This window comes from Stenella coeruleoalba (assembly GCF_951394435.1).
Source record: "Stenella coeruleoalba genome assembly, chromosome: 2".
Lineage (NCBI taxonomy): Eukaryota > Metazoa > Chordata > Mammalia > Artiodactyla > Delphinidae > Stenella > Stenella coeruleoalba.
Window position 1 is genome coordinate 153870129 of NC_137147.1, and position 27829 is coordinate 153897957.

Sequence of the window (27829 nt, forward strand, 5' to 3'; positions counted from 1 at the left end):
TCAATGAGCAAGTGTATTGCTTAGAAGAGAACTCAGTAGCCCTTTGCCTGTAACTCTATTCCTAATAATAATTTTCTGATGTTGTTCATAAGAAGTCCTCAATCACATCAGTGACAGTAATTCATCTTAGCTTAACTGCTTACTCCAAGGAGCCCTATTCATCAGGAGGAGGTAACTTCAATCTGTTACAACAGCCTTAGCCATATATAACCAACATTCGCCAAAAAGTCAACTATCCCAGCTTTTGTCATCTCCACATAATGATTAGATACCTTAAATGCTGTGAAGAAACTGCTTTAGAAGGCATGGCATAATTCCCAAAGCTCACCATGTTCTTCTTCAGATTGAGAAGGTGAAAAACTGCAGAAAGAATCAAAGAGTGAGCCAGTCTGAGGTCTGCTTTAATATATACAACTGACCACCAGATTTTTCAGCTAATTTGGGAATAAAATCCACAAACCCAGATATTTCTGCTATGCAAAGGGAAAACTAGAGAAATTAACACTAAAGGGTATGTTTGACTATCTGCCAGTTAAGTTTATGTGATTAAAGCCTCCAACCCCCTGTATTATGCTGTAAGCTGTTAGCAGAGGATAGAAACAGTTCCATATACAGCTTTGGTAACCATTTTCATTTCACTGCTAACTTTCCTCTTGGTTTCTAATGATGATTAGGTTTTATTTAGCTAGCCACTACTGGTGGTAGCAGTCCTTTCTCATCCTGTGATTGTCTCAAAACTTGATAGTTTTCTGTGGTGACTTTCCAAGTGTGGAATCCATTTTAATGTACTCAAAATTGTAGGAGGGCAAGTTGTGTGAAATGGGTCATTCTTTGTAGCTAGAAGATGCCCAAATGTAGTGTAATTGGCTGACGTGAACTGAAAGTGCATACTACAGGTAAGGAAAGGTGCATGTGCTGTGGTGTCAGGGATGTAGAGTCAGATTGCATGTGAAACCCAGATTTACAAAAAGAAGCACCTCTGTCATTGTAAGAGGGGAAAGGGAGTATGGAATGTTTAGGGATAGTGAGGGAGAGGCACTGAAATAGCAGCAAGTGCTTTGGCAATATAAGACTTTAAATATCTTGTTAAAGAGGCACTGTTAATGTTGTAGCAAGACTAATCCTTCCTGCTTTCAAAATTTAATTACTCAGGTTTGTTTGTTTTAAACACTAATTCCCTGAAATGAAGCATCATTTTGTTGTTTCTTTGTTTAGGTTCCAGAGTTCTAAATCTGGAAAGATCTACCTCCATAGAGATGTACGGCTCCTGTTCTCTAGAAAGTCGATGGAAGTTGATAGCGGTGCTGCATATGAACTCAAATCTTACACTGAATCGCCAACAAACCCTCAGTTTTCACCAAGATGTTGATAAAGAGTGACAATTTAAAGTATTTGCTCAGTACCCAAGTTTGAAAGTAAAAAATAGCGTAGAAGGGAGTGTACCAAATTAACAAGCAGGAGAGTGGGTCCTCTCCTGTTATCCTGGACCAGTTTTTATGAAAGGATTCCTGGGATGAGATCCACATATTCCAAGGAGACTGGAAACACTCATGTCCTAACCCTTTTTGTACTGTCGAAACCACTTCACTGGACTTGTTGCAAGAGCAAACCACCCCCCATCCCCCCACCCCCGCCACAGTTAGATTAGCGTTTACACGTTTCGTTTCTCAGTTATTTAATATTTAATGTTTTCCTTACTACTCAAGTGATGTTTGTCTTTAGTGTTCTAATGTAGCACAAATCCTATGTAAAATCATACTATGTATTTTTGACATTAATGTTGAAATCTGAAATATATGCACAAGTCTTTTAATTTTGTGTGATGTGTTTTAAGTACTATTCATTTAAGTTATTGAAAATGAGAATGAAATGTTGAGCTTCTTTCAAGATTAACGCACTATGCAAGCATGTGTACTTTTTATATCTCCCAGGTTTAGTTTTTACAACACCCCATCCCGGTTGCTGTCTCACACAATAGTCCTTTAACATGCTGTATCGGCAGTGCAACGCGGAGTAAGCTGCTTCACATTCCCTTAGCAAGTTCAGATCATCATGCCCATTCATATTCCTTCTAGAATCCCTTATCCCCAAAACAGTTCTATTTTTTCCTTAATCACTACTACAAAGGCTTTACGTTAAATTGCTGTCCCATTCTAGAAAACTTTTGCAAATTGTTAAAAGAATATGTACTTTGAAAACAAATTAGTATTTATATTGTAAATATATGCAAGAAACAAAGAAATGTGTATTTGGCTTTTATTTTTAGATGAGACATTTATATGATTGAGTGAATTTCTGGTACCGATCAGACAGTTTCTATTCTAGCTTTACAGCTGATAAGAGGGGAGAGATATCTTGAGCCTTGTACCAATTTATCACTTTCTCATTCACAGTCACATGGAAGGCATTTGGCAACTGGGAAAACACTGAGTAAAGGAACATGATTGAGCGCATCAAAAGTCTTCCCATCCATCCCCCTCAGAAAGAGGAGTGGTTTTAGATCTTTGTACAGGGACAGTGGGCAACGGCAGATCAGTTAACAAGGCACAAATACTGGGAATGCTCACACAAAGCTGTGAACGCAGGTTAGAAAATACATACAGTTCAAGTAGGCCAGACCCAGGAGACCTGGGAGTCTAGAACCAAGTGAGCAGTCTGGAATTTGGGAGATGGGAGGGTCTTTACTTTGGCACTCAGCTAATGGATAGACTATACAAGGCATATAAGAGTGTATACCTGCAGGCTGTGGGGTGCTCAGCAAGAAGCCTCTTATAAAGTCCTTTTGAAACACCAGCTTAAAGAGAAAAGTCTATTTACACTCCACGAAAAAAAAGTTTTCAGTGACACAAATTTATAAAGGTTTGTTTTTAATCTTTAGGTGTGTGGTATCAACATGGAATTAGGACCCATAAGGTTTGGATTATAGTCCTAACTCTAATGGTATCTGATGGAACTGACCTTTCTGGCTCTGTGTGATTGAGAAAATGGGGTGAGAGTATCATTAACGTGTCTTCTCTTCTTAAAGTGTCATCTAATTATTGGAATATGTATTTCAATACATGTATCTAGACTTTTAAAAAAAATTTTATTGGCGTACGGTTGATTTACAATGTTCGTTTGAGGTGTACAGCAAAGTGATTCAGTTATACATACACATATATCCACTCTTTTTAGATTCTTTTCCTATACAGGCCATTACAGAGTATGGCAGAGTTCCCTGTGCTATACAGTAAGTCCTTATTAGTTATTTTGTATATAGTAGTGTGTATATGTCAATCCCAATAGACTTTTTATATATATTTGACAAAAGTCAATATTGATAATTTTATATAAAACTCAGAAAATACCAAGTATTTAAAACATCAATATGCCTTTATTTAATTTAAAAAAATGTTATTGCTGCTTTGACCTCTCTAGTACTCCAAAAATTAATGATGTATGTGTATGCAGGTGTCTTTTTATGTGGATATGACACTGCAATCTTTCTAGAATTATTTCTAGTACCTGGTTTTCCACGTTTCTGGGCATTTTAAAGAAAATTTCCAGAAAATGAGTGAAGCAGCTGGATGCATCTTGTGCTTTTCCTAGCAAGTTTGTGCAAGGGAAACAAGTGCTGACATTTTGTCCATCTACTTCTTAAGGCCTTTTTTGTCTGTGTTCTTTTTCCCAGTGAGGTATGGTGACCCAGCATCTGTCTGCTCTCACTTGCCCTGGCACTATCTCTATCATAATGGTTCTTTTTCTACCCTTCTTTTGTCATAGGCCGAGACTTTACCACACTTCCTGTGTGGCTCCTCTTCGTACTCACAGATTATGTCACTACACTGAGAGTTGGCTTGCAGGTAAAGACAACCAACACTGCTACCTGTGACAGATAATAGAGATCTCACTTACTGCAGGCTCACTTGGCAGTTTTGCAGACTAACAAAATGAGTGATAACTTCTTTTTAAAAGGAACCCCAGGACACAAGTAACCTCCGGAAAGTCCTTGGAGATTTTCTTGTCAGAAGAGAATGAAAAATATTAATAAGAAGTGGTGACAATGGGGACTGGCTGCAAGGCACCCAACAGAAGGTTCCCTCTCCTGTCATTTTACCCCACCAGTTCTCTCTCATTCCCAGAGGGTTAGAGAAAGGAAGCAATTTCTCCTTCAAAAACTTCATCCTTGGGATCCCCACTCTCCCTAGTCAGTTCGTGAGTGAAGCAATGATTTGTTTTTAAATTTAATTTTTTTAATTTATGCAATACATGTTTACTATAAAAATTTTTTACAGTACATAGTTATGTAAAGTAAATGTGAAAGTCCCTCCTTCAATCCACCTTTCTAGCTATCACTTTACAGATGTGGTGGCTCTTAAAATTTTAGTATATGACACTCCACATGATCTACTAGACCTGGGAACACAGTATCAGTCTAGATGAGAAGTAGGCTTTTCATCATGGTAGGAATTCACTCTCAATCCCTAAGACTGTCTCTGTGTGACATTGGAATCAGCTCATTGTAGTCCACCATGGATTATCTGTGAGAGATATATGTCTTAAACTTGAACACTGTTGGAAGAGGTGGGGAACATATGAATGCCTACTGTGTGCCAGGCATTGTAAACAATTTATATGTTATTTAATACTTAAAGCCATGATTCAGAGAGAGTATGGATATAGTCTACAATGAAAGAAAAAGGACACTTGAAGTACTTGCCCAAGGTCCCATGGTCAGTAAGTTGAAGAGCCAGGATTCAAATCTAGGTTAGATCTTCTCTTTTCCACTCTACTACACTGGCATTTCACCCCTTTTTCCTTTTTTCTTTTTTCTACTACTAATTGTGGCCTGGCATCAAAATATACTTTTCATCAATATTCTTGGCAAAAAGTTAATTTGCTGTGTAATGAGATTATATAATAAGGCAATGCCTATTAATCATTAGGGGGGAAAATATTTTGATTAAAAAATAAAAGACTTTAGGAAGGAATGTCCTAAAGCAACTCAGAGGCCCTTCAACTTAGTATACTGTCAGGAGGCATGCAAATACAGTTGTGAGAAGTTTTAGAAACATATTGTGGCAAATATTTTATGAGATTTAAATGTTTAAAGTTTTAAATATCTCTTCCAGACCCCACCGTTCATCATTGTTTTTAATTCATTCAAAAATTTCCTATTCCAGCCTTTCCAGTTCGTATAACGTTCTCTTGTCTCACTAAGTCCCTAGAGAAGTGGCATCCTCCACTTCCAACACTCAAGTTATTAAAACTTTTTTTTTGTTTTTTTACAGTTCTCTGACTTACTTATTCAGGTAATGTTCCCTGAGTTTTCTCACAGACATCACCATTTATACTCAGGGTTTTTTGGCACTCTGTTATCTAACTTGGTTTCTCTGCATTGATCTTCCAGTCTCTCCCTTTCATCAAAAATGTATTCTGTTTTTAGAAAGACAAATATCATATGATATCACTTATATGTGGAATCTAAAAAAAAAATGATACAAATGAACTTATTTACAAAACAGAAACAGACTCACAGAATTAGAAAACAAACTTGTTACCAAAGGGGAAAGGGAATAGGGATAAATTAGGAGTTTGGGATTAATAGATACAAGCTACTATATATAAAGTAGATAAACAACAAGGACCTACTGTATACCACAGGGAACTATATTCAATATCTTATAATAACCTATAATGGAAAAGAATCTGAAAAAGAACATATTTATATATATATATATATAAAAGAACATATATAAAAAAAATATATATATATGCATCACTTTGCTGTACACCTGAAACTAACACAACATTGTAACTCAACTATACTTCAATTAAAAAAAGGTATTCAGTTCTTGATATTTGCTACAATATCAGCAATGATGCAGGTAGACTTCCTCACTCAGCTGTTTGAGGAATGGATGGGGTGTGACTTCTCATCTCCTTTACTCACTCCTACAAACCCTTGAGCTAGGGCACCTAAACCTCAAAAAGACCCCTGATCTTTTTAAAACTTTTATATACCTACCTAGTTCCAAGCCTGAAAAATCTTGTGTGTGTGTATGCACCAGAATCACCAGGGGGAGCTTTGGCTAAACATCAGTTCTTTGACTTTGCCCCAGACTTACTGCGAATCTCTGTCACTAGGGTTTCTCAGTGATTCTAATCCTTGTAGCTAATTTAATTTAATTAAATAAAATTGAAAATTCACTTAGTTGTGCCAGTCACATTTCAGATGCTCATTATTCATATATGGCTACTGGCTACTGTATTGGCTAGCACAGATACAGAATATTTCCATCATCACAGAAAGTTCTCTTGGACAGCACTGATCTAGAATATATAAATGGCAGTTGAAACTATGAGGATGGAAATGATTTCTCAGAAAGTATAAAACTGGAAGAGAAGGGGATCCAAGGACAGAATTGTTAAAATCCTCCCATTAAGAGGCAGGTAAAGACTCAGCGAAGCAATGACCAGAGAAGTAAGAGAGAATAAGGGAGTGGTATCCTAAACATCAAGGGAAGAAAGTTTTGAGAAACAGGGAATTGGTGATCGCTGTGTAATTTTAAACATTAAGGTACATGGTTGATGATGCAAAAAGGAATATTACTTGGGGAAGGATGGCTTCTCAGACAGTCCCCACAGTGGGACATTGGCCTTTGTGGATTCTCCATTGACCAAAATCTGCCTCCCAGAAATCCAAACTTTCCCTCATGTGAGTGTCAGTATCTTTCAGGAACAGATTCTCTCTATCTAAGGTTACATATACTGATTTTCTATATATGTGCATCTATCAGATTTTAGCTCACAAATACATTGATGTAGGATATATACCAGAATGTCAACTCAATAAAAATAAAACTGTTAGATGCTTAAGTTAGCCTGACTAGTGCATTCTGCCTTCTCCCTGTAGGTCTGCATAAAAGAAAGGCAAATTTTCAGTAGGTTACTCTGTGAGTATGAAATGAGAACAAATATTTAGTTGATCTTATGAAGTTTCTCAGCTGGCCCAGCTTAAGTCACTCCCAAGGCATATACTTGTCAAAGAAAGAGCTCAGTCTCTTGAACCCTTGTATTTTAAATGCTCCCTTGCCTGACAAACCCCTTCTTTTCTTTCTCCAAAAGGAGTGTACTTTTTGTTTTTCAAGTTGCAATCCCAGTGCAATTTTTCCTGCCTGAGAGTCTACGTAGGACAACCTGGTTGAGTTTTTATGGTTTCCAAATTCCCACAGAACTGCATTCATCATCTGTTGCTTTTTACTAGTTTAACTTTTAGAGGGCAATCTTATTTCCAAGTTTCTGAGAGATGCTTCATTGGAACCACCACATATTGCCTGTATCTATTCAGATGTCAAGTAGAATAAGGATTCAATGTAAAGCCAACGGATTTGGCAATTAAGAAAGTCATTGAGGGACCTCCCCGGTGGCACAGTGGTTAAGAATCCACCTGCCAATGCGGGGACCATGGGTTCGAGCCCTGGTCCAGGAAGATCCCACATGCCACGGAGCAACTAAGCCCGTGTGCCACAACTACGGAGCCTGCACTCTAGAGCCCGTGTGCCACAACTGCTGAAGCTCACGTGCCTAGAGCCTGTGCTCCCCAACAAGAGAAGCCACTGCAATGAGAAGCCTGTGCACCGCAGCAAAGAGTAGCCCCCGCTCACTGCAACTAGAGAAAGCCTGTGTGCAGCAATGAAGACCCAACGCAGCCAAAACTAAAATAAATAAATTTATTTTAAAAAATCATTGGAGGAGTTTGGTGCCAGCAGTTTGAGTAAATTTGTGGGAGTGGACCCCTGGGAGTTGACAAATGAGTAGAAGCTGAATTCCTTCATCAGATATTTATTAACTATCTAGGAATTTCTGGGCTCTGGGAACAAAACATAAGCAAATATGGACGAGGTCCCTGCCCTGATGTGGCTTATCTAAACAGGAAAGGTGACATAAAGTAATCACAACAAATACTGTCTAATGATAAAGCGTGCATTGTCGAACTATGCAGAGATGTGACAGCATTTAAGAGGTGGATCTGACCTAGTAGGGTCTCAGTAAAAGCCCGAGGCGATGACGTAGTATTGAAGATGTGAAAAATAGGGTTAAGAAGGCGAAGCAGAGTGGGGAGAGACTTGTGGAGCACAGAGCTATGGGGCGCCCAAAAGAAAGTATGTATGGCCGCAGCGCGGAGAGCCAGGAGGAGAGCGGAACCAGGCGAGCCTGGGGAAGTGAAAATAGGAACGCTCCTGGAACCGAAGGGACCAGACTAGGTAGGTAAGGGCGGGGAGAAGCGGCTCCACTCATAAACTACAATTCCCAGGAAGCGTTCGGCGGACGGATGTGAGGTGAGGCGCGAGCCGCGACCTTTGAAGGAAAGAAGGAAGTGCTTGGGCGTCGCAGAGCGGGAGAAGCGGGCTAAGGTAGGCGAGGGCGCGGCGGGGAAGGGGTGGCGGGCCGAAGGGGCGGCGGGCCGGCGGCGGGCCGTAGTGGTGGCCGCCCTCCGGGCGCGGCGGGGCTGCGTGTCGTCATAAGGCGGCGGCCATTTTTGCGGGCAGAGACGGCCCGGGCGGGCGCTCGGGGAGTGGGGTGGGCTTGAGGCTGCGCGGCGGGCGGGCGGCCTTGGCCACCCGGTAATTGCTTCTCTTCCCGGCGTTTTGTCCGCAGAGGGAGCAGTATGTCCGCGGAAGTCCCCGAGGCAGCCTCCGCGGAGGAGCAGAAGGTGAGTGTGCCCGTGGAGCGGGCCGGGGAGCCCGCAAGGCCCGGGGCCGTCGCTGCCGAGGGCCGGGCCTGGCGGCGGCCTGGTCCCACCGCGGGCGAAGGGGCGCAGCCGGAGCCAGCCCGGCGCCGGTGCAGAGCCGGTGTGCCGCTCTTCCTCACCTGGCAAGGCCACACACTCCGGAACCGGCCGCCCGCAGGAGCTCGGGTAGTTAGCGCCGGCGTGGTGCGAGTTGGAGGTTCTCAGCGTCCTGGCTGAAACGTTCCTTTAGCGCCTGGGTGTGTCGGGGTTTCCCTTAATACTCAACTGTACACAAGAGCCCGTGACTTGGTCCTTATGCGTGGAGCCTAAGTTTTTCCGTGGGCTACACTTGGCTCATGAACCTTTATTTTTCTCTCGAAGAACTAACTGTCCAACTGCTTGTATTGTCTGCGTGTTCTTAGCTCTAAAGGCGGTATCTCGTGTTGGGGCGGTGACTTAGACCTGGGTTGGAATTTCAGGTCCAGTCATTGTTAGCCGTGTAACTTTGTTCAGTTACTAAACTGTTCAAGCTTCAGTCTTCTCATCTGTAGAATAAGAATAATAGTCCTTGCTGGATACAGTTGTTGTGAAGCTTAAATATGGTGGATAACTTAGCGCTTTGGCGCAGCGTGTGCTCCGAAATGTGTGCCAGTGGGATTCGCCTGTGGTGCTTGACTAAAACTCGAAAGGTTGGAATTTAAATTTTTTTTTTTGCCAGCTGACTTGATCACGTGTTTCGTGGAAACATGGGAACATTTTGTGAACTCACTTGGTAATACCTTGCTGATGTAGGGAAATAGGCCACGGATCGGTGTGATTCAGATTATGGATATAAAGGCTTTATATTTGTCTAGGTTAGTGCTTGCTTCTAAATAACCATAATTATTTAAAGAGTCAGAGGGCATTGTCATAAATGAGATTTGGTCTAATACTTGGATTTTGTAAGGGCTTCTGCTTTAGCTTACAACCATGCTCCTAATCAGGCTGAAAATTTGATTAGTGTTTTAAACCCATTCCATGTGTTGTTTACCATGTTAACTTTCCCTGAATTGGATGGTTCTGTTATGATATTACTTGTAAAGTAACTGGAGAAAAAAGCAATAACAAATAATAGGCCAAGTCACTACCTTATTCGAGAATATTTCGATGTAAACTATGTTGGGTATTTTTCACACTTTGCTAAAAATCGAACTTGGGGGCAAAAAAAAAGTATATATGCTATATATAATTTGAGGATTACAGTCATAATAGTAATATTAAATATTTATTGTAAAATATTTATCGTGATGTTCATTATTGCTTAGGATTTAGGAGCCCAGATAAAACAGCAAACCCATGTCTGTGCTGTCTTGTCCTAAACACTAAAATCAAGCTCAGTTTTGACTTCTGACGCACAATAATGTGCTATGTAATTTTCTTTTATGAGATTTGTTAATATGTTGCCAAAGCGTGGAGTGTTGATTTCTGCATTGTAAATGCTTTCACTTGGGAGAGCCTAATATTTATGTCTCTTAACAAGTTTAAGGCTGTCTTCAATGTGTTCTTTTTGTGTCTACATTAAAATTTTAATTCAGGTCTTTTGGTTTTAGGGCTGCTGTGTGAGGTTAGTAATATAATGTCCCTTCTTGAATTAAGGTTTGGCTGTAGATGTTAAGTGCCCGTAGCATGGATACCATCCCTAAACATGAGGAAAATGTGCAGAGTCACTTCTGTGTTCCTGTGAGCCAAATCACCTGTTTCTTGTATTTGGAAGAATAGTTAGATGACCTAAAAAAATTGGATTATTGTTTTTGTACTCAATTGACCTTTGAATTAAAGCCAAAGTAGTCAACTAAAATACCTTTATAGTTTTATGGTACGTCAGCCTATTGCTTCTGAAAAACTAAGGTAAAGAGATGATGAGCCTGGCATAGAGTAAGAGCTAAGTCACTATTTATCTACCTGAGTAGTATGTGCACCCTTGTTAAGAGAAGAAAACTATAGGCCACTATTTTTTATTGTGATACTAATTAAATATTACAAACGTAAAAATAAGTATAAACTCTTATCTCTCTTACACCACTCTAAATCTAAAACAAACTAAATACAGACAAAAACATTCTAAGTTATTAATTCACTGTCACATGGTGTTTTGCTGAAACTGAATTTCCAGTGTATTGAGACTATGGTAGCAATTGTTAAAGTACAGGAGCCTTTTGAGTTTGGCAAGTTAACACTCCCTTAGACCATATGATCCCTCAGTTCTCCCTTTTCTAAGAGTTAGCTGTATGGTCATTTAACTGTAGTCTTAGGTAGATCATTTACATTTTAAATTCAACTCTGTAGTTTTCTCATTATTTGGACAAATGGAGTAGTAAATGAAAGCTCAGACACCCAAGCACCATAGGACTGCTTAAATATAAGATGACAATTCAGATGCCCTAAGATATGCTTATATTTTTCTTTAGATTATCACCGAAGTGAAAAGTAAACATTATTTTAGCAGAGACCTCGTGGATCCATCATCCACTTTGAATAATACTTAGCTGAGACAGGCATGCAGTCTGATCCTGGGGGTGAAAAGGGACATGTGGAGCCTTAAAACACATAGTTCTGTTTTCATTGTGAGCATCTTAAACTCAGGACTCTCCTTTATTTATCTTTTCTCCCATGGCACCTAGGATAGTGCCTGGCATTGTTCTGAAAATGTTGGTTGAATGAATTTTTCTCCAAACTTTTCAGTTGAAACTATTGCCAAAGCACTATGTCAATACAAATGACGATACTAGTACTGCAGTTAAAAAAAGAGAGGGATAGACCATGGTAATATAAAAAACCTTAGCTTAGACCCACTTAAGAAATCTGAATGAAAGTAGAAGGATGTTTATATGTATTTTTTCATATATATGGCTTTTAACTTTTTCTTAGAGAAGATCTTAATAGCAGGTTCTCTAGAAAACAGGTTTTCTAGAGATTTTATTACAAAATTCATCAAATTAAGTTAGTAAGGTGTCTTGGGAAAGGCTAACTCAAGTAGAGCTTTCAACTTAAATATCTTTGTCAGTTTAAAAGGTATGCTTGGTGCTTTTATGACTGGTGGAGGAGGAAGAGAACTGCTGTTTAAATTACTTCATTATGTCATCAGTAAAGAGTGGATATAAATTGCTGTCCCATTTTCCCAGTTTTTAAAAAATCGTGGTTAATATTGGCCTTTTCTGGGACTGTTTTGACAGTACTTTTGGTAACCAAAAGGCTTAAGATATATTCAGTTTGGACCACAACCTGCTCCTCTGGTTTGTTGTGCAACCATTGATTCTTAACAATCTAGAAGTAAACCTCAGAAAAGTTTTAAAATGTCTTTCAAAAAAAAAAGGCTCTTTCATTTGTTGTATAGTAAATTGCTGAGATAGCAACAGTGTTTAGGCTTGCCTGTTGTTTGTGCAAGACTTCAATACTTAACAACTTCTATTCCTGAACTTATAGTGTCTACTAAACATGAAATATTCCAAAGATAAGCTGTTGGTGAAACTATCACGCGTTTAGAAAGTTTCTTAACTTTTAAAAAACAGTTGGAGTACATTGTATTTGTTCATTCAGTAGACTTTTATTGAACACCAATTAAATGCCGGGGACTGGGCAAGCAGCAAGGACTTAATGGAACTACAGAATTTTTCCACAGAGGTTGATAACAGTATTGGTCCCTTCCTGACACTATACCAAAGGATGTGTTGGCTTTCATTAATCTTATTCATCAATCAGTGCATCAATGAACATATTGCTGAGCAGATTGAGAATTTACTTAGAGCGGTCAGATTTTTATTTGCTGATGTAGTTGTGTAACTTCCCTGCTGAAGAGCAAAAAGTGGTATTAATCATTCAAACTTACTATCAATTCCATGACAGACTACAAAATAATCCTTAATTATTTGAATATATGTATGTTTATATATGTGTATATATATGCTTTTATACCTTATACTCCTCCTACTTACAGAAAGCTTAGCTAGTATATTTCAATAGACTGATTCACAAAAATGCAAGTGCTTAACGTTAATAAATATTAGGCCCTGTGCTAATTGTAGAGTATACAACGAAGATTATTTTGGGGCATATGTTATTGCCAAGAGAATAACTATCACTTAAAATATTGTTTTTAAGTTTTTGTTTTTTGTACATCATAAGCATACATCTCTGTTGCAGTATCCTGGATTTCTGCTTTCCTAGTTTGTAGCCTAGAGTAAAAGTTCCAGAATTCTAATGATGCTTTTCCCCCCTCCTCCCAAAGCTATTATCAGCATAGAAACCACTTAGCTAAATGAAGTCACTCATATTCCAGCATCTATTTCTAAAAACTAGTAAAATTTCAGTGTAACACAAAGGCCTCTTGGAGAGTAAAGATTCAAAACCAGATTTGAATTTTTAAAAATACTTTCTTCTTGGTTAAGCATGTCATTTCCCATCTTTGTTGATCCTTTCTATTGTATCTTTCTTTTTTATTTCATTAATTTCTGCTTTTTGTTTTCTCCTGTTTTCTTTGGGTTCCGTTCTTTGTCTAACTTCTCAAGTTGGATGCATAGCTCATTGAGTTTTAGTTTTCTTTAATATAAGCCCTTAAGGGACACTTGTATCCCACAAATTTGGTATGTGTAGAATTTTTATTATTAGTGAGTTCCAAGTAATTTTTTTTATTCCTATGATTCCTTTTTTAACCATGAATTATTTAGTAATGTACTTTAATTTCCAAATGGCAGGGATATATACAGTTTGAAATAATTGACTTTTAACTTTCTGAATTGCAGTCATAGATTGGGGCCTGGATGGAAATGGTTAAGACTCGCTTTATGGCCTAATATTTAGTCAGTTTTTCCATTTGTCCTTGAGAAGAATATGTATTTCCTAATTGTTGGATGCAGAATTAAAATCAAGTATGTTGACTACTTTGTCTTTTTCACATACCAATATGAGGAAGGTCTGTTGAACTCTCCTATGCTGATAGACCTATCAGTTGCTCCCTATAATTTTGTTGATTTATTTATTTTGAGGCTTTCTTACTAGAGGCATAAACATTAGATCTTCTGCATTCCTAATAAAGCTTTTTGGTCTTTTTTTTTTTTCCATTTCTTGTCCTCCTCCCCCCCTCCCCCCCCCCTTGTTTTTTTCAATTGACTGATTTTCTTCTTCCATTTTACCCCCACTATTAGTTTGGAAGTTATATACTTTATTTTGTTATTAAATTGATTCCCCCTGAAATTTTATCAAGCCTCTTCAACTAAGCAAAGTGTAAAATTAATATCATAAATCTTTTTGTAAATGAGACAGAAACATAGAACACTTAAACTTTAAAAAACTGTTGTATATTTTTGTTCTGTCCTTTTTTAACCTCACATATTAAGACATTAAAATTAGGAAAGTGTGTCAATTATATTTCAATAAAGCTGGGGAAAAAATTAGAAAAGTGACTTGTTCAGTATACATACATACATACCAATTTCTTGTTTGCTTTTTCCTTCTTTATCTCAGACCTTTTGAGGGATGTATTTTCATTCTAGCTGGAATAAATGTTCATCCTTTGAAGGATGTTCAGAAACATGCAATCACACCAAATTTTGTGTGCTGCTTTGCATTTTTTAACATGACCGTAGGGATAAATTGCCTTTTTAAAAAAAAATTTCTATTGCAGCTTTTTATTTTAAATCACTGTGAAATGAAATTCTCACAACATAAGACCTCTTCAAACTCCAAAGTCAGGCATCTGGAGTAGACTCTCAGGTCACTTCTCCCTCTTAGCCCTGTGTCCACCCCAGTCACCCCAAATCCTGCCAGGACCATCCTGGTGATCTCTTTTTATTTGTAATAGTTCTAGCAAAAGTTATACAACAGTTTATTCCTTTAATTTTAATTGGCAGCTTACATATATACATACTGCTATACATATTATCTCCTTTCTTTTAAATTACACAAATACTTTCTAGGAACTATTTCAGTAAATTGCTTATTTTACCTGATTTTGTCAGTTAATGTCCTGCTCTGGAGAATAGAAATCAATTTGGGTATTTCAGACAGAAAGGGATATGATTTAGGGGGTTAGGTTACAAATTATTTGAAAGGATAGAGTAGCAGAAAGGGGAAGATGATGTTTCCAGAGGTGAGGGATTACAAAAAAACCTTTGACACTGCAAGAGTGAGCACTATTCTGAGCCCAGCATCCTCTGCCCTATCTCATGTAGCTGCTACAATAGACCCTAATCATGAGCTTGATGCCCTTCTGCAGGAACACACAGGAGCTACTGCTGTCTGCACATTGTGTGGCATCACCAGGAATAAAATGGATTCTTTTTCCCATGCCTTTTAATTTGTTGTAGGTACCATTGGCAGAACCTTATAGGAATTCAGTCTGAGAAATGTGCTTTCAGGCTTATTCTAACTGTGGTGATTCAGAGGAGTGTTTAGAGAAGGGTGAGTGTGGGCTGAATGCCCATGGACACAGTCCACCACCTGACATGTTATTAATACTCCACAAGCAAACTGTACCTGCGTCAGATCATTGGTGAACATCCAGGCATTTGAACTTGCTTATCAATAAGCCCTAGAACTGTATACATTTGCAGAAGGTTTAAGAATGTTTCTGTATGATCCATTAAAAGTATTGTATGTGTCTTGATGGTACTGACTACATTTAAAAAATGTAGCTTAGGTCATATTTTCCACCCTTTTGGTGTTAAATGTAGCTGAAATCCTGAATCCAACTGCCAAGTTACACCTAGCAGGGACTTGCCATTGTGCTGTGTATTTGGCCAGGAAGTCCAAGAATTGGTTTGTTTTTCTAGGACATATTACAGATTTATTGTAAATCTAAATAATATTTTCAGCTGTAGGTGCTGTTTTGCCCAAAATATTTTTTGATAGTAAACTGTTTCAATTTAATTAAACTGTTTCATTTAATTCAATATTATATGTAAATATATACATAAATGTGTTCCTTATTAAGAAAATAGGGGAGTGCCAGATAAGATGGCATATTGTGCACAACTTTTTTCCCCTCGTATATAAAATGGAGAAATCTCCAGAAACGCTGGAAATTAGGGAAAGTTGCTACCCCATACTAGAAATTTTAAGGAATCTTTCTTAGATACAGAGAACTGATAATTCAAATCAAAGAAGTAGAGTGCTCTCATTTCCCAAGCCTAAGAAAGCTGGATGGTTTTAGTGGAAATGTAGGACTCTGTTAACATCCTTTAATTTGAAGGTGCTGGGACTGAAAGGCTATAATTGGGTTGGAGTCCTTTTCAACCAGTGTCCAAATTTAACGTCAGCCAATTTAAAAAACAATTGTATAGTGGAACCCAAGAGGAGGTCCCTCCCAAGTCCACTTATAAATTAACCACTATGGATACCCTGGGGCTGTAGTAGCGAAGTGAAGCCTCTGTGGTGACCCAGCGCACTGTCTTATACTAAACTGGGAACCTTAAATTTATATTATTTCTCCAGCTTATCTGATTAATACAATGTAGTCATATCTTGTATAGGGGTTAGGTTCTAAAGTTAGTAAGGCAAAAAATCACATATAACTGAAATCACCCTTGAAAAACCCAGTGAAGTCATGATCACATTAGAGACTGCCCCGTCAATTCTCAGTAGGTCAAGTGGTAGTCACTTTTTTGTCTAGCGTTTGAACAGATGGCCGAGCTGGTTCTTCAGTTGATTGCCAGCTGAGGTAGTTGACTCCTGTTACAGGGGCCGAGTTTTTAAACACTGGAATGATAAACAGCATGTTGATACACTTACACTCTGAAAGAGACATACTCTGGGATTGAGACTCTCCTGGGAATGCAGGGTTGCGTCATAAACCTCACACTTGAGCCACCCTTTTTGAATGGAATGACTGGCAGAATCACCGATACTATTTAGAGTCTCTATCTCTGGCTGGGCACACATAGTTGAGTTTTTTGTACATCGAGTGAATGATGCAGCCACTGTAAAAAGAATGAAAATCAAAATATGTAGACGCATGAAACTGCAGCATAAGAAGAGAGTAGAACACTTGAAGCAGAAGGAAGCATACACATAAAAGAAGCCCCATAGAAAGGGTATATTTGACAGCAGCAGCAGCTTTTTTCTCAAAATCCTCTAAGACTAAAAATGAGAAAAGGTAACAACACATGAGGAAGCTTTTGAAGATGGAAAAAAATATTGACAATCTATAGGGTGAATAAAGTTGATTATAAAACATGTATGAAAATACTTTTGAGGAAGATATATGCAAAAATTATATGAAGTTTCTTGAGTTCCTAGATTAATAAATGATTACTTGCTGCTGTGTAAGAACAGTAGGCTTGACATTTATGGATAACATTTCTGCTTTTTGACTATTCATAAATAACCTGGAAGAATCAAGATATGCAGAGGTGTGTAATTTTGCTGAGCTGGTGTGCAGAAGTGAGTCCATTAGCTAAAAAGTATGCCTTGCCATTGCCCAGCCTCCCCTATCAAGGCAGCTCTATTTTTCTTGATTCATTCTTTCTTCTGCACTACTTGCCATGAAGTGGTAATATAAATATATTTTATATATATATTATATATATATATATATATATGGAAGAAAGTAAGCTATATCAAGACTGTGTTAAAAGTGAATAGGCTTAAGATATTGATAGTCCTTGGTCAGAAAACATATTTTTGATGCATTAAAGATGGGATCTTTGGCATGAAAACTGTTTTCCATTAAATATGGGTAGAAATTAGGCAATAAAATATACAGATGTAAAGATTGGCAGAGATGATGTTTCTCTCCTTTAAAAATAACAAGGTCTTCTGCATTATTCAAGGAAAATATGATGGTAAGTAAGCTGCTGTTAATTTCTATTAAAGATTCTCAGAGCTTTCAATTAAATATGATTTTGAATAAACAGGAGGTCAAAAAGCTCTTTTTTATTTTAACAGTATTAAGATGGTTCTCTAAATATGGGCAAAGAGCTGATGAGTTCCATAGAAGGTGACTAACTATAAATGTATTATACATGACTGGAAAGTAATGGCAAGCAAGACTTCAGAGCTGAGCTATCTTGATATTTTTATCCAGTGTGTGGGGTGTTATACATGCATCACAGCTATAATAGAGCTGTCACATGGATCATTTGAAAAACAAGACAGAGATGTTTTAAAAGCCTCTGTGCTTGATTTCTTAGTCTGTTGCTGCATTATTTGGTATTTGACAACTAAAACCAGAATCCAGATATTTAAAAGGTGGAATTATCTAAAATAACTGAATTGTGATAGACAAGTAATTTATTTAAAATTATTTCAGGAAATGGAAGACAAAGTGACTAGTCCAGAGAAAGCTGAAGAAGCAAAATTAAAAGCAAGGTATCCTCATCTGGGACAAAAGCCTGGAGGTTCAGATTTTTTAAGGAAACGATTGCAGAAAGGGGTAAGTTCTCATGTGTAAATCTTCATATGTTTTAAGTCCTGTGGACTCATTGTGCCGAAAGAGATTGTGAAATGGGTGTCTGTGTATATAGCTCTTTACCACCAGATGTGTGTGCATTGATAAGTATATATGTTGGCTATAGTTATATGTGGATTATTTTCTCAAATAAACCAAATTGCAAGGGAATTTTTTTTCAGCTTTATTGAGTTATAACTGATGTAAAATATTATGTAACTTTAAGGTGTACAGTGTGATGATTTGATACATGTACATATTGCTAAATGCTTACCATAATAAGGTTAGCTAACACATCTTTTACCTCACATAATTACCATTTTCTTCTTGTTATGGTGAGAACGTTAAAGCCTGACTCTCATAGCAACTTCCAAATATACAGTCCAATATTGTTAACTGCAGTTAACACCATGTTGTCCATTTATTAGATCCCTGGAACTTACTTATCTTAGAATTGAAAGTTTGCACCCATTCACCAGCATCTCCCCATTTCCCCCCCCACTCAGCCCCTGGCAACCACTGTTCTACTCTGTTTTCTATGAGTTTGATGATTTTAGATTCCACATATAAGTGATGTCATACACTAATTGTCTTTCTACCAAAAGAATATTTTAACATTAATTTTAGTTTAACAGATTACTTTTAAAAGTAGCAAAATATAGAATGGTGTTTTTATACAGCATGAAAGAATGACATTCACAGCTTTGAAATAATAGAATGACAAAGAAGGATTATACCAAAACATAAAAATAAAATCCTTGATCCATGAAAAGTAATATGGTGGGGAAATTATTATAAAAATGTTAGTTAATATTTGTAATACATAAAATGGTTTTTCAAATACACAAGGAAAACATTAAGGTGCCCTAGATAAAGGATTTTAGCAGAGGAAATATTGTTATGAAACACAAAAAAATGTTTATCCAGGATAGAAATCAATGGAGTATGAATTAGAACAATTATTTCTTTGTAGCTTTAACTATAATAAAAAGCAGCATCATTATTCAACAGCAGAGATATAGTAAATAAATTGTGATAAGTCAACAAAGTAGAACATTATGTGGTCATTTGAAAAGCAAAGACCATAATATACAGGATAAATAGAAGAAAGCAGCATTGAGAAACATGTTATGCATTCTGTGTAAAATGTATCTGTACCAAGTCTCATTTTGAAATCATTCCATCAGATGTGGTTTTAGTATGGAATTATGTAATTTTCTTTGATTATCATTATTTGGATTTGGGATTTGACTGTTAGTGTTTAGGAAACTTTTTTTCCTTTGCTAATCTTCAGTATAACTTATGTTAACAGCCTTTCCTCCAACATTTGGGCTGTTGACTTCGTCATTTTTCTAGCTTCAACGATTTATGACTTTAAGTATCTTCAAGTTAGAATTTATATACATTGTATCTTGGCGTTGGTGTTATAGATGTAAATAGTTGTCAATAAGAAAATGCCACTTGAATCAAGAAATTTATATAGAATTTGAGATGGGAGCTCTTGAATGATTCTGTATTTTACCAAAATGTCAGTGAATAAGCACTTTTATATTAGGGAAATGAAATGTTATATTCAACTATATAATTTCTTACTATGTTAAAAGAGTTTTTTTTTAAAAAAAATGTCTGGATCACAGGGTTTTAGTTTTCCTCTGTCGTAATAGCAAACTGACAAGTTATCTTAGTATCTTTAAACAGTTTCTTGTTCATTTGAGAGGGTTGGTTAGATATCATGTATTTTAGGTCCCTTTCTGTTTTATTGTACTTGTTAATGTTATTTATTCAGATACCTATTTTTAGGCTTTTAACAATATGACGTGTGAGGGATATCAAGCAGCAGTCTGGCCCATGTTTTTTCGTATTTGTGGAGTTTGTGAAGTCCCAAGAAAACTGAGGGTCCAGTTTTAAGAAACATGACCTTAAAATTAAGTATTGTCACTTTGGTGATCCATTAGTGTCAGTGCAATTATAAATATGGATGTAAGTGTGGCCCTTAAATTGAAGTGGGAAAAGGCTCTTATAAGAGTGTCATCTAGATGGTACAGAATATGTTAATTTTTAAAATTTTCACTTATACAAAATTTAAAAATTGTTAAAGACAAGTAATATTGCCTTCTTGAACTGTATCTTTTCCAATATGAGAAACATTGATCTAGTTCATTCCTCTACCTAGAGCAGTTATAATTATTAAGCATTGAGTTTAGTTTTTCTCGCACCACACTAAATAAATTTAATTCCTTTTCCTCAAGCAAAGTAGCCTAATCTACAGATAAGTGTGATCCCCTTGTGATGAACCTTTGTTTACTATAAAATAGGTAACATTAGAAACAGACTTTATTACGTTGGGGAAACTCTGCCTAAAATTTGCACTATGTGTTAAAGTTCTCATTTTGTGCTTTTGACTCTAAGAAATTTGGCAGTCTACTTTCTCTTTTAGAGGCTACTAAACTTCAGAAGTAGCTCTCTAATATAATATAGTACATCAGAAGTTCTGAGGTTTTTTTTTTCACTACACTTATTTTAAAACATGCAGAAATGAAGCTGCAGCAAGTCTTAGAAAGGCCTGGTCCAAGTTTCCTACTCTATGTGTAGTGACACATGAAAAGCAATTTCTAACTTTAGACTCTGGCCTAAGGCCAGATGCTTATAAAAGAATAGTCACTGGAGGGAGGCAGCCAGTGAGACCTTTTTTTTCAGGCCATTCAGCAATCTTAAACTAAGCTGTGAGTTCCTAGCTCCTTGATTTACCACTTGAGTTACCCCTGAAGTCTCAAAGAGAATATTTATATTTCCTCCCCTTCATCGTTTGTCCAAGCCCTCATCTCGTATCTGGATTCTTGTCTATGCTATAGGCAAAGGTTAGGTTCCCCTCCTTTGAGTAACCATAGCACCTCATGTATTTAAAACTGTAACAGTGGATTTACTTGACTGTTGTCCATCTTTATATCTCTCTTCATGATTCACACAGTGCCTCATGTAGTATTGCAGGCACTCACTAAAGGTAGGCTAAACATGACAGGTGAAAGTCATAACCCAGGCAAATTCATCTGTTTTTACCTCGGAACAGACTAACTCATTAGGTTATCTATATTAAGGTTGATCTTTAGCTCCACAATTTATATTTCAGTGATAAATGGTGTGGTTGTTACCGCATCCATCTCCAACTAATAAGAGCGATTGTTGTACTTAGTGTCTTAGGTGAAAAATGGTGGTATAGGATAGGGTTGTGTATTTTAAGTGATAATTAATTTCTAATGAGTTCATTTCTTTTATTACCCTAAGCATTTATATTTTAACCTTAATTTTTATGTTAGTGAACTGCTGTAATTCAAATAAATGGTTTAAATCCTTACAGAACAGTTCATCTTAGATGACAGAGTACCAGCAACTATAAATAATAGTTTTAATAATTGTAAGCTTGATTGGAGGTGGGTGACATCCCAAATGCAAGTTGGTGGATTGTGTGTTTTTATTTTCAAAATCATTTAAACAAGAAATTCATGCTGGTTTTTCCATTAGTAAGTGAAAGGCTTGTGTCCCACTCTTTAAGTCCAGGGCTATTAGCTCCCAGATAGATTGATATGGAAGTTGATGTCAATATTGAGGGTTCCATACTGGAACTAGAATGATATATGTAAGCCTGAAGAAAGGGTTCTTGCCTGACTTCTCAGCTGTTGACTTGTGATAGAACTCACTGTAGAGTCATAGCTATTTCGTGTAGTTGATGTTTTTGTTTAAAAACTTTTAGGTTTATTTTATTTTGACAGTACAGGGTCACATCTATATCTTAAACCAGTGTAATTGCATATGAAAGCTTTTTAAACTCTAGTCTGAATTTTTTTTTTCTTGTAGCAAAAATATTTTGATTCTGGGGATTACAACATGGCTAAAGCAAAAATGAAGAACAAGCAACTTCCTACTGCAGCTCCGGATAAGACAGACGTCACTGGTGACCACATTCCCACTCCACAGGACCTTCCTCAACGGAAACCATCTCTTGTTGCTAGCAAGCTGGCTGGCTGATTAAAAGAGCTGAACTGCATGAATCTTCTAATTCCCATTATTTCTCCTTAATATGTTACTTCTCCACTTTTTATTTCCTTTCACTCACTAAGTCGTTTGAGAGTTATGGCTTTGCAGGTAGTGGTAGTGTGTGTGTAAGGGAATATACATGTGTAGAGTTTTGATTAGTTTAACAGTGCACTGATGAAAAGAACATGTTAGAGCAATGTAAAGTAATCTACTTGAAAATAATTGTATATATTACCTAACTCCTAGTGTAGGACTGGTTCCAACAAGTAACAAGCAAGTTTTGCAATTTTAATGTTTTGGCTTTCTTTAATTCATCTTAATTATAGCTTTGTATGTTACTCTTATTTAATGTAACCTTTATTGTATTGATTTCTTCTGTATTTTCCTTTTGAATTTTGTAAAACAGAAGTTTAAGACCACAAGTTAGAAGAAAGGTCACATATTTCAAACATAAATAGATGGGGCTTCAAAAGATTTGTATCCTGTGCTTGAACTTGAATGGCCTTAAATCTGTTTCAGCTTTAACAATAGAATTTTACTTGGGCAATATTTGCCCATTCTGGTGTAACTTATGTGACTCTAGTGCTTAACAGCTGCTGTTGAAGAGTATTCTTATTCAGTTCTGTAGTGTTAGAATACCTTTTGTTGTTGAAGATGTGAATGAAGTGTGCATGTGCATCGACTGTTGAATTCACTTTTGTGCCATTTTTGTAAATACAGTAGTTTTGCACAACCTCTCACAACTGTCTGTATTAATTTCACATATTAAAGAGTAGATGATGTGCCAACCAGAAGCACAAGAGTTCCTACACAAAACCCTGTGTGTCATTAGAGCTTTTGCATAGTAAGAGTAGTTTACAGTCTTGGGGTTATAGAATACCAAACTGAAATCTTTGCTCAGTCTGCCATAGACTTAAGCTTTTTCATTTGTTCCTCATATCCATGACATTCAGTGGCCTTGTGCAAATATGATATGTTGCTTAGGCATATCTTTTGTCCTATGCAGAACATTTCATTTTGACTTTTATGAAAATTACAATTCATGTAATTTATATAAACTTTTTTAATGTAGAAACTTTTTACTTCCATAGTCAATTTTGGGGACACTAGAATAAAATACTTTGCCTCCTGTGGCCCCTCCCTTCTTTTTTTCTTGCTTCTTTGACTCAAATTGTGTTGGGCTGTGCCGTTCAGTCTCTTCAGAAACATAGGTGTCTATATCTTTACTCTTGAAATTTGCTCTATTGAATGCTGTATATTCTAACACAATAATGATATTTTCCTTATAATATTTCTCAGTTGTTAATTAACCACTCTTAATCCTGTATTGTTAAGAATTGACAATTGTTTAAATAAAAGGAAATTTATAATGAAACAAATATTTGAGAAGATTGGCCCAGGAACCTAGTCAGGATGAGCTGAATTTTAAGTAATATAATGAGCTAGGTGAATTAGGCTTGTGACAATTAGAGGAATTTACATGATAGGTGGAACATATTCATAATAAATACTTAGATATTTTGTTTCTATAGATGTCACTTTAATAAAATACAATACTTATGGTTTATCTAGTTAGTAAGAACTTTAATTAACAGACTTAACTGGGACAAATTTGCTGGTCTTTTAGGAGCTCTTCCCATGATGCTGAGGATATGTAGCCTGAGATGACAGTATGTTTTTCTTCATCTTTGACTTGTGCAGGGCCTTCCCCTCTTTTGGATCCAGGCATCTTTTCTGGATCTTGGCTCCATTTGTATACCTGCTTTCCTATGACCGCAAATCACCATAGATGGTGCCTTGAGCATAGTACCTGCACTTAAAGGCTGCCTAGCTCTCTGAGGAAAACTTGCTGATTATCTTCGTGCTTCACCCACCCCAAAAGGCAGAAAACAACAAAATCGATAATGTGTTAATTTGTTATTATAAGGATTAGTTATATATAAATAGATTTCTAACAGGAGTATGTAGGTTATTCCAAAGTATGTATAATCATTGTAGGATTATTTAAGAATTACAAAATAGCCCAAAGTAGAATATCTAGTGGTTTTGTTTTGTTTTTATGACTATTTGCAAGCTATCACCATTAAATTCACACACATCAGAGATTAATCTCAAAGATCAGACCATGTTACTGATTATGGTAGGACTCCTGCTATGGTTTGTGACAAGTGATGTAATCTCTGCCTGAGTTTTCATTTGTAAAATACAATGCTAATATTAACCTACCTCAAAACTTGTTGAGGATCTGTGAAATACTGAGTAAGTGCCCAAAATAAAACATTGTTGATTGTCTTTTTATTAAAAGTAAATTTCCTCATTAAACCAACCTGCCTTCTGTAAAGTCACAGTAATAGAAATCTCAGGATTTTCCATCAGAAAAGACCTGTCATTTAGGACTTGTAGGTATAATTGCTTAGCCTCCATTATTGGTGCTTGGGATAGAGGTTTTACATTTTTCTGTTTTTGTTCTGCTTCAAAGCTCAGTTAATTGAAGACATATTTGCAGGCTGTTTCACCATTGCTTGAATGAAGATTTTTGACCAAGGTGGGCTTAATCAAACATTTCTGTGATTTCAGAATTGTGGTTTGAGAAATGGCCAGTTTTAATCATTGTCCTTCTTATTATAAATGAATGTTGGAGTAAACAAGTTGGAGATAAATACTTCATGAAAACTAGCTAATGTCTGAACTCAGTTATCTGTTTTATGTCCAGTAGCTCCTATTTGATAATACAGTTCTGAGAAACATTTCATTTTTAAAGGCTACATCTGACTAAAACAATTATTGGCATGTTGGGATAGTAAGGACTGTTGGATTGTTTTGAGGAACTGAAAGGAGCATTTTTGCAGTCTATTTACAAGTTATTCAATATTCCTTTGCTGCTCACCTAAAAATAAGTCTTAACTATTCATCAAGCCCTCTACTTGTTGTTACTTCACTTGGAATTTGTTGCTGTTTTTACTTAATGTAACAAAACTATACCTCTGAATGTTTATTGATACTTTTTACTAAATCAGACATATATTCTTTCTCAATCCAAATTAGTGAAGTTTTATCAGTGCTGAAATATGATCTCTACTTGAATTGTGCTCTAAACTTGGTGTTTGGTGATCCAGGGGCAAGTATTCAATAGGAAGAGCATGTCTGAATGGCAACTTAAGCAGTTTCTGTGGTGGCCTTTTTACATTCCCCAACATTCAGACACATTTCTTCCATTTTTCATTTTCCTTTTTCACCTCATTTTACTTCACTTCTCCCCCCTCCCATCCCTGCTTATTTCTTAAGCCGCCTGATGGCATCTGTTAAATGGTATTTAGGACTGATGAATGATCAATCCTTTAATACCCTTCTCAATATAACACAATTAAGGACCCATTTAAAATTTTCTAAAACACTGTCCTCATCTGGATAATGACAAGTTTGAGCCACCGTCCCAACTCTGCAATTCAGCATGCACTGCCAGTCTTCCCCCATATCCCTTCTCCCCCTGACATCACACCACACCTTGTAAAATTGGGATCAAAGAAGTCTCATTCTGGGATTGTTAATCTAAGGATAAAAACACTGATTTTAATACTGTTTTACTAGTTTCTGCCTTTTAAAGCAGGTAGGCCTATAGGTTTTATTCTGGAAATCACTGATGGTCACGACAGCCATTAATTATGTTTGTATTTTGTTATTTATCAACTAAACAGCATTTGAAAGAAAAATCTAATTTCTTTAATATACCCTCAGATCTGTTACTGCATCTTTTATTTGTGATGCAGTAGGACACTTGCCTGTATTAAAAGGGCCAAGAGTAAATGCCTTTTTTGTTGAACATGTCTATAGAGTTGGCAGTTAATGCTGAAATTTGTTAAATAGCCCTTCCAAAATTATACTTGTGAAATACACAAAAATAAATTGATCTACTTAATTTCTATTGATTCGATTTGCAGTTTTTGTCTCATTTAAGTGTTATATTGTTTTTCGGTGTATTTTCTGAAGTTGATCCCTTTAGATTTCAGCTACTACAATATGCAGAAAGAATTTGACTATTGTAGTCTTAAATTTTGTTTTAATTTACAGTGTTTGTTTATGAGGTCTTAGCAGCCTAACTTACATTTGTAAAGGCTTTGTAATTTAGGTAACATGAAATGCTTGCAGATTGTGAGTCTTTTCCATCTCAGGTATAAAACACTCTAGTACAATACTGTCAGAAATAGAAAGATTGGATGAGACATTCTGAGAAATTTTATATACATACAGTTGACCCTTGAACAATATGGGGGGTTAGGGGTGCCAACCCTGGGCGCAGTTGAAATTTTGTGTATAACTTACAGTCTGCCCCCCTTATCCGTGGTTCTGCATCCACGGATTCGGCCAGTCACAGATCGTGTAATACTGTAGTGTGTATTTAGTGAAAAATTCCACCTCTAAGTGGTCCCGCACAATTCAAACCCGTGTTGTTTAAGGGTCAACTGTATGTGTGTGTGTGCATTTAGATAGATGGATAGATAAAACTTAATGCAAGGTGGAAGTATTACATTCCTTAAGAGAAATAGGAATAATAAAGTTCCAGGAAGTCTAGAGGAATGCATTATTAAATTTAGGGGATAAATGGGATGAGTGGTAAATTAGGGAAATTTTAGAGGTAGTTTTGAGAGATGGGTTGCTGTAGGCATTGGTGGAGGGAAAGGGAGAAAGAAGCATTTTAGGTGGAGGGCTGTTATTTTCAAATAGGCAGGGAGTTGGGAAAATGTGGCTCTGTATAAGGAAGTTTGGTTGGAGATCAGGGCATGCGAAGGAACTTGATTTTCCTGCATAACACTGTCCTTTCCTCCAGCCTTCAACTCAGTAAATACACCTCTGTGCACTTGCCCACTTGAGTACTTGAGCCAACGTTAGAAGTTATCCTTTATTCCTCAGAGGCTGTGACCAACACCCACCAAAATACACTGAATTTGTCCATTTCTCTTCCCTGCTGGCACCATACCCAAAGCCACTATTTCTTAACCTGGACAACTGCTATAGTTCTAACACGTAACTTTCTTTCTTTTTCGTTTTTTTGCGGTACGCGGGCCTCTCACTGTTGCGGCCTCTCCCGTTGTGGAGCACAGGCTCCGGACGCACAGGCTCAGCGGCCATGGCTCACGGGCCCAGCCGCTCCGCGGCATGTGGGATCTTCCCGGCCCGGGGCATGAACCCGTGTCCCCTGCATCGGCAGGCGGACTCTCAACCACTGCACCACCAGGGAAGCCCTAACACATAACTTTCTACTCCTGCTCCCTTGTGCGTGCTGCAGTCCCACCCATTCCCACTGCCCCATCCCATTTCCATTCTGAAATCATACATCCAAGATCCTTTTGCCCCTGTTGAACATGTTTCTTTTCCATTAAACACTTCCCCTGTTTCATAGTTTGGCTAGCTCTTTTTCATTCTGAAGTCGGATCAAATTTAACTTCCTTAGATGAAGTCTGATTCGTTATTGCATCCCTAGCACCTAGAAACAGCTTATACATACTACATGCTTGTTGAATGAATAAAGTGAAATGGAATATTGGGTTGGAAATTAAGTGAGAAACCAGATTAAGGTTATGGATGCAGAGAGATGATGATTCTCCATTCAGTCACGTCTAACCTTTCCTTCGTTGCAGTAGGCCTTTATACTCTGTTTCTCTGCA

General features: G+C 37.1%; 2 protein-coding genes across 9 annotated transcripts in view; both read left to right on the top strand.

Moving 5' to 3' along the window:
* ATOSA (atos homolog A) overlaps positions 1-2235 on the top strand; it is an 87412-nt gene extending 85177 nt beyond the window's left edge. For all 7 annotated transcript variants that reach the window (XM_079910986.1, XM_079910987.1, XM_079910988.1 and 4 more), the window contains one exon: positions 1216-2235. In XM_079910986.1, the coding sequence (XP_079767112.1) occupies positions 1216-1369 (154 nt within the window). In that variant the 3' untranslated portion in view covers positions 1370-2235. The remainder of the gene's footprint in view (positions 1-1215) is intronic.
* Positions 2236-8245: 6010 nt separating this feature from the next.
* ARPP19 (cAMP regulated phosphoprotein 19) lies at positions 8246-26122 on the top strand. 2 transcript variants are annotated; one of them, XM_079912532.1, is made up of 4 exons: positions 8246-8396; positions 8641-8695; positions 17997-18119; positions 21987-26122. In XM_079912532.1, exons 2-4 carry the CDS (start codon positions 8651-8653, stop codon positions 22155-22157), a joined length of 339 nt encoding a protein of 112 aa, XP_079768658.1. In that variant the 5' UTR covers positions 8246-8396; positions 8641-8650; the 3' UTR covers positions 22158-26122. The 2 variants fall into 2 exon arrangements, with proteins under 2 accessions (XP_079768658.1, XP_079768657.1); XM_079912531.1 differs by lacking the exon at positions 8246-8396 and having other exon boundaries at positions 8470-8695; positions 21987-26121.
* Positions 26123-27829: the final 1707 nt, after the last annotated feature.

Excerpts from the sequence above, each read along its gene's own strand:
- ARPP19 (XM_079912532.1), top strand. The coding sequence starts at position 8,651 with ATGTCCGCGGAAGTCCCCGAGGCAGCCTCCGCGGAGGAGCAGAAG. Across the intron at positions 8,696-17,996 it reads CCTCCGCGGAGGAGCAGAAG|GAAATGGAAGACAAAGTGAC; the intron begins GTGAGTGTGCCC and ends AAATTATTTCAG. Across the intron at positions 18,120-21,986 it reads GGAAACGATTGCAGAAAGGG|CAAAAATATTTTGATTCTGG; the intron begins GTAAGTTCTCAT and ends TTTTTCTTGTAG.